Source organism: Aspergillus caelatus, assembly GCF_009193585.1.
Source record: "Aspergillus caelatus strain CBS 763.97 unplaced genomic scaffold BDV27scaffold_108, whole genome shotgun sequence".
Classification (NCBI taxonomy): domain Eukaryota; kingdom Fungi; phylum Ascomycota; class Eurotiomycetes; order Eurotiales; family Aspergillaceae; genus Aspergillus; species Aspergillus caelatus.
Genome location: NW_022475371.1, coordinates 105,545 through 112,741, shown reverse-complemented (window position 1 = coordinate 112,741; position 7,197 = coordinate 105,545). Strand labels below are relative to the sequence as shown.

Here is a 7,197-nt window from a genome sequence, read left to right as displayed (position 1 = left end):
TTTTTTTTTTTCCTTGAACAGTCGGCAAACTTTCGACCCACCCTGGCAGCACTGCGCCCCTCATTTTCTTCTCTCCTCACAGTTTAGTGACTCGCTCAGGGCTCTTGTGTGGTCGTTCTACATTATTTGGTTTTCTCTTTTAATTTTTTTTTTTTACTACCTCTGATTTCTGTTCGTTCGTCTAAGGTAATTCTGCCGTCCTTTGGTCCTGCCCTAGTACTAGCATCTCCATTTTCCATTATTCTTCCATTTCTTCCCTTTCCCTCTTTTCCTTTTCCTTCCCTCCCTTCTTCTCCTCCCTTCCCCTCCATTTTTGAAGAATATTTGCTCTTTCGTCTACCCCTCTTCTTCGTTTCCTTTTCATATTCCTCTTCACTTTCCTTCCCCCGTTCCTTGTTCTTGTCGGAAAAGACGGAGTCGGTTTGCGGATAGTTCTGTTAACAACTTCTTGTGCCTTTTCTATCTCTTAGTTTCTTACTTTTTTCTTCTCCACCTCGCGGGAGTTGTCTTGATTCCTCCAGTTCCTGGGTTCGTTTTACGTCTTAACGCATATTTCTCTTGCGCCATCTCAGAGCGACGCATTTTATATTTCCTCTTGTGAAAACCATTTCGCAAGGTCGCCTTTGTTTTATATCACCTGGTGAGTATTATATCTTCTTGCCGCTCTTCTAGCCTTTGAATTTTCTTTTACTTTTTCCTTTGGTCTGTTTCACCCCGAGGGATTGGTTCTTGGTGCGATGTGGAAAGGACTTGCGTCATTGCCTTGCTAGTTGGTGCGCTTCGGGGATCATGGAACGTCTTCCCTGGGAGTGGTGCCTACTTACTCGAAGAGACGAATAATCTCCCAAGCCATTGCTCTTCGAATATACTGCCATCACGTTCTAGCCCGTCAATCGATTGCTTTAGTACCATCAGCGACCATGCGCCAGCCGATCGTTCTCTTCCGCCTTGGCTAGCATCCGACGGTCTGGACGGTCGCTAAAGTGCAACATCCAATGAGCTCAACCTCGTATCTCCAAAATTAAATGTCGAGCATACAGCTTCGTTGTTGCACAGTTTGTTTTCCGGATGAATGAACAGCATCAAAGATGGGGCTGGCTGGGACGGCCGCAATCGATGCCGATAGATCAGGAATTACAATCGACGAATGCGGTTGCGACCTAATGAATGTGTGGACCATGGCTACTCTCCTACCTCGACTTGGGCCTAAAGTTCTCCGACTTCCAACTGTCCTGTCGTTAGACTGTACGACTTCCGGGTCTTCCGTCACAACTTGGAATGCTCCCTTGCCCGTCGAAACATAGCCTTGGCAAGCAAGGCTGAAACAATTGCATCGTTAATTTTGAACTTCCATGAACCAAGCCCTCCCGGGTCACTACATGAAGCGCACACCTTGGGTTCTAATCACTTTTAATTTTGTTCTTTTCACTGTCGCTTTCGAAAACATTTCACTGGAACTACTTCTTAGCTCCATTCACTTGGGTTGCGCCTTGGAAAATTTCTCACTCGTGCATCCTCTTCCCATTCTGTTTTCAATAACCTCCTTTAACTATTTTATCTCAAGTTAAATCACCCCCCCAACACCACTAACCAGCTTTTGGACTAGATTTAGGAAGTGGAAATACCCTCTGATAATTTTCACTTAAACGATCATACGCTTCTCTCCTTGACGATTCCAACGAATTCCCACTCGCACGGACCGTTTTCGGGATAGAAAAGTTTTTTTTTTTTGTTATTTAGGTTTCTGCTCCTTTGCCTGAAATTTGAGGTATGCGCAAGAATCTTCCTGTCCGCAGAGGGGCACAGTTCGAGATCGAGATACTACAAATAGTGGAGTACTCGATCCCGGTAGACGAATTTAATTAACTTGTGTTTATTTTTACAGATATCGTTATAGTTACGAACTCGGATTTACGCCAATATGTCTTTCCAGAACTTCGAATCGTTCCAGAACCAGCACCCAGCGGCCGATGCTGCCGCTGCTGCCCCCGGCGCACCTGCTACCGCGGATACCATGGCCGGCCAGGCCGATCCTACCACTGCCCAATTCCAGGGCCCTGCCCCTGGCGAACCAACGGCCGCTCCCGTTCAGCCCGCTCAGGAGGGAAAGACCACCCTCTGGATGGGTGAACTTGAGCCCTGGATCGACGAGAACTTCGTCCGCAACCTCTGGTTCCAGATGGGCGAGCAGGTCAATGTTAAGATGATCCGTGACAAGTTCTCTGGGTGAGTACACAGTAATCTCAAGCAATGTTTTGAAGGCGATCCTAATGTTGGTAGTAGGAGCAATGCCGGCTACTGCTTCGTCGACTTCTCCTCTCCCGCTGCTGCCGCTAAGGCTCTGTCGTTGAACGGCACTCCCATGCCTAACACCAACCGCCTCTTCAAGCTGAACTGGGCCACTGGTGGTGGCCTAGCTGACCGCAGGTAAGAAGCTCAGATGAATTCGGGACCACTGAACATCAACTGACAACCGTTGTTTCCAGCCGCGATGACCGTGGCCCCGAGTATTCCATCTTCGTTGGTGATTTGGGCCCTGAGGTCAACGAGTATGTACTCGTGTCCCTCTTCCAGAGCCGCTTCCCGTCCTGCAAGTCTGCCAAGATCATGACCGACCCCATCAGCGGCATGTCTCGTGGCTACGGCTTTGTTCGTTTCTCTGACGAGAACGACCAGCAGCGTGCTCTGAGTGAGATGCAGGGAGTCTACTGCGGCAACCGTCCTATGCGTATCTCCACCGCTACTCCCAAGAACAAGGGTCCTGGTGTCGTTCCCGGCGGTATGGGCATGCCCGGTCCCGCGGGTATGTACCCTCCCATGGGTGCTCCTCCCATGGGCTTCTACGGTGCTCCTCAGCCCATGAACCAGTTCACTGACCCCAACAACACAACCGTCTTTGTTGGTGGACTTTCCGGCTATGTCACCGAGGATGAGCTTCGGTCTTTCTTCCAGGGATTCGGTGAGATCACCTACGTCAAGATCCCTCCTGGAAAGGGCTGTGGTTTCGTTCAGTTCGTTCAGCGCCACGCCGCTGAGATGGCCATCAACCAGATGCAGGGTTACCCCATCGGCAACTCCCGTGTGCGTCTGAGCTGGGGCCGCTCTCAGAACAACTCCGGCCCTGCCGGAAGCCCTTACCGCCCTGCTCCTCCTCCGCCTCCCATGTACCCTTCTATGGGCATGCCCCCTGCCCACCAGTATGGCGGCTTTGCGCCTATGAAGGTTGGTGACCCTGAAGCTACTGCATGAGACTCCGCGGTACCTAGTGCAAGCTAGATTGTTAACGAAAATATCTAGTAAAAAAAAAGCGTTCCTTTTTTTGAAAGCCACAGCAGGAGTTTTGCGTCATTTCAATGATGGGTCTTTTGTGTTATAACAAGTCTGCTATTTATCTCTGCGAAAGCTCCCTTCTATAGCTCTGGATGGGCATTCTCTCCTGTGCTACGTATTTCATTACATCTGAGCGCTTTTTTTTATTTTCTTTCCACTTTTTTGTTAGCAAGATTTGAGCTCTTATTTCACAAACGATCCTGCTATTTTTTTCCTTCTTGATGCCTTGTTCAACAAACCCCTTCTGAATTCGTTTACGTTCTCCTTTTCCAAATGCCCCCTTTGCCTTTTCTATTACGTTTGTGGGCCCAGGCCCTTGTTATGCGTATGACACCTAATCGATTCGTTGATGCGTGTCTTTCCCCTTATATCCTTGGGCAGGCATTCTGCGAAAAGTTCCTATTCTCGAAGCCTTTTCTCATGAAGCAGTCAAATTGAATTATGTTTCCCTATGAGGATGTTGCGTCATGCTTTCTGCTAGACTGGCGGTCTGTACAACACTGTTTCCCTTCAACATCTTCTTTCCTAAGTGCAGTTCACTTTATGGAGTCCAATGCGTTCTCGCTCGTTCAGTGTCTGTCTTTTGTGGTTATGCACCGGAGTTCGGTCGGTTAAGGTGACCTATGCTCTGCCTCGTCTGTTCGCCTGCTCTACTCGCTGCTGCACCCGGAGTGTCATCATCTGGGATTGGGTTATCTCTCTTTTCTGAATCTTCGTTATTGTAGCTACTGGAGCTGGAATGAGGTTGCTGTTCTACCTGCCCCCGGTGGATCTTCGGTTGAAGGCTACGCTGCATGTTTTCTCGGACGTTGGCGGCAATCTGTGACATCGTGACTGTGATCTGGGCGTTCTCGTATTTATGATCCATCCTACGTAAATTCGCGTTTTCTTTGTTCTCTCCTTGGCGCGTCCCAGTTGCGTCTGGCCAATTTGTATTTCAGTCTCTTTACGGATGATTCCCCCTCTCGCTACGCAGTGAGCTGTCGCATCTATATGTTAATTCATGCCCTTACCTGCGATGCTGACCACGCTCGGAGTCGAAGATCGCAAGACCATGGGCCTCGATCGTGTATATGTTACTAGATGGCTACCCAATTGAACGGGGCTTTGTTCCTAATCTCCCCCCATATTCGACCTACGTACAATTCGCTTGGCCTAATCTCGTCAACTCTTGAAGTGGTTGTGGTTTTGAGGTTGAGATTGAATGTAATACTACTTCTTGAGAAACGCGGTAGTCATGCTCATTGTTCGACTGATTAACGTCCCTTCACTCGTTCCTGCCCACCCATGTCTCCTTGGGCGTAACCCAGACATGCCCTACACAGCGCCAAATATGGAAGGAGCCTTTGGGGCGTTGATATCGGGTTCGTTCATCTTTTCCCACTTCACCCTTCAATCGTCTCTTCCGGAGGATTCGTTACTCCCTCACTTGCTCATTAGCCCCCAATTTAGTAGTCAGTGCGGTTTCATTACTTCTGATATTCTCTACCACTTCTCAAGATCCTTTGTTCCTCATTTTATTCCACGGCAAAGGAAACAACCATCGTATGTGACGCAGGATGCGTTATGAGAATTGGGATGTGCTTCTCTTCTCTGAGAATTCCAAAGTGCCAATCCAAGAGTTCAAGACACAATGCTTTGTGATCAAAGATAGAGGTACGTACAGTATCCGGGAGCTACACAGACTACACACTAATGTTCGGCCGGCAGGATCCCCTTATCTGCACAGTCCTGCTCTTGTCAATCCGGCGCCGTATTGCCTCCCTCAAGGAAATATGGGTCTGCTACCTGTGCTCACGACTTTCATCCCAAGTGTATCGCCGAATACTCCGTTTCGGGTGTCTGTTCATAGCTGGGAAAGACCTCGGCCTAGTCGGCTAATGGAGAGTCTGCTGCAACCCGATGATGCTTTACTTTTTGAAGTCCGGATTTTCATTGATGGTCTTTTTGTCTCGTGAGTTACACCTTCGGTTGTGAACAGTCATTGAATGGAAGCTAATAAAATGGGTTAACTTACCTAGTGGTAGCGTCTTTGGCCAGCGGACTAACTGGCCCCATGTCATTGGTAAGTAGACCAAGCCTGAGAAGCAAAATCGCCATCTCCTGTGGGCTGGTCTTTCTGATTGATGAAAATGGTCTAGATCTAAGTTCAAGTATGTTGTTCCCCTCAATACCCTGTGTTAAAGTCACAACTTCTGAAACAATGTTTCACTAGATATCGACAAGAGCGGAAATCAGGATAACCTGCGTTTCCCGCCATTTCACCAGGAGATTTTGGAGCAACAGCACTGGGACGCTGGTGAGCTTTACGGTAGGATTAGGGTAGTGATCTCTGAAGGCTTTGCTCGGCCACATCGTAACCCACCTTTTGAGCGTGTTAAAGAAGTGGTTGCTTTTGCCTTTCAGCATGCACCTTTGCGTGAGTTGCCCATGGCCCTCTGCACCCTTCGGTTTTCTCAAAGTTAAAGCACACCCATCTAACAAGCGACAGAGGTATTGGAGTATTCTAGTATTGCTTGGCCTAATGCCTCCATGTGGAGCCGAGAACCCCGTCTCTTCAAATATAACACCAGAGGTGAGCTTAGTGACTTGAAAGAGCCAGAGGATACGCATGCCCACTCGCCCACCCGACATGGAATTCGACAGTTTGCGACCACAAGCAGCCAGATCAGTAACCCGGCAACACACAGCGCCTGGGCATACCGAAGCTATCAAGGGCCTATTCCTCAAATGCAAGGCAGCCTCCGAGAATCACGATGGCCCCAACAGGAGCAGCTTATGCCAGATCCTTTTATCGACCCTTATGTGCTTGATCCTTCTGCACGCCACCGAGGTGCGAGACCCTCTTCGGAGGATGTATCTATGCCGGACTATGTTTCAAGCTCAACCAGTAGTCGAGCTATCTCACACATGACCGGCATTAGCTACGAGCATAGCAAGCATCCAAGCATCATTTCCCCTATTGACGAGGAGTCCTATAACCAGTTTTTCGAGGTCCTAAGTCCTCCGAAGCCGCTGTCCTGCGGTACAAAAGCGCCCACAAACACGCCTTCCGCCACATTGCCTATGGGTCGAAAGCTCTCTGTTGCAGCTGAAGCGAGGTCGGCACCGTATATTAACAATGGAAATAGAGCATCACTCCCAAAAGATAAATCGCATCTAGGTACTAGAGACGTCTCAGAAGCTAGTGTTAAATCCAACCTGTCCGCCGAGCCTGTTACCGATATGGCAGCAACAAGCAAGCTTCCTGTCGGCCTAAATATCCAGGTTAAAGGCAGAAAAGAGGGGATGGTGTCGGATAAGAAGGAAAACGAGATTACGGTAGAAACTCCGCGAAGGGAAAGTGAAAAGGTCCACCATACAGGGTCCAAGACAGTCGTGCGTACCAGTGGAAACCTAGAGACTCCCACTGGATCTAGAAGAAGACGGTCCACGGGTTCTGCTCGCAGGGAAAGTCTCAGTTTTTCTAAAGGAGAGCCGATTCTGCTTTCTCCAGCACAAGAATTGTCTGAAGCAGATGACCTTCTCCGACGGGCTAGTCTCGAAGAACTCCTTGGACCAAAAAGCCACCGTGCAGGTTCTGTAGCCGAAGTGGCCGAGATTGACTAAATTATTCTTATACTTAAGCTTCCATCAAAATTTTCTATGAGCGCCACCCCCAAGAGTTTTTGTTTCTTTTCTTTTTCTTTTTCTCTGTGTCTTTCTGTCGCTCGCTGCTCCTTTGTCTCCTTTGTTTGTCCCCTAAGGATATCCTCGCAGGTTTTAGTTCATTAACTCACTCACGGACGATTATTCCAATAGCTAAACACAGTACAGCTATCAGGGCACTATATCCTCTACAAATAGTCTCTATCCTATGTGCCTTTA

At 48.6% G+C, this 7,197-nt stretch overlaps 2 protein-coding genes across 2 annotated transcripts; both read left to right on the top strand.

Moving 5' to 3' along the window:
* The first annotated feature begins 1,686 nt into the window (after positions 1 to 1,686).
* Positions 1,687 to 3,426, top strand: BDV27DRAFT_5103 (RNA-binding protein). Its single transcript, XM_032076807.1, has 4 exons — positions 1,687 to 1,768; positions 1,886 to 2,226; positions 2,284 to 2,427; positions 2,487 to 3,426. Exons 2-4 carry the CDS (start codon positions 1,922 to 1,924, stop codon positions 3,247 to 3,249), a joined length of 1,212 nt encoding a protein of 403 aa, XP_031926752.1. The 5' UTR covers positions 1,687 to 1,768; positions 1,886 to 1,921; the 3' UTR covers positions 3,250 to 3,426.
* Positions 3,427 to 4,889: 1,463 nt separating this feature from the next.
* On the top strand, positions 4,890 to 6,939 carry BDV27DRAFT_145969 (uncharacterized protein; the record flags this gene model as incomplete). Its single annotated transcript, XM_032070494.1, has 5 exons — positions 4,890 to 4,986; positions 5,041 to 5,284; positions 5,352 to 5,395; positions 5,546 to 5,629; positions 5,822 to 6,939. 5 exons carry the CDS (start codon positions 4,890 to 4,892, stop codon positions 6,937 to 6,939), a joined length of 1,587 nt encoding a protein of 528 aa, XP_031926751.1.
* Positions 6,940 to 7,197: the final 258 nt, after the last annotated feature.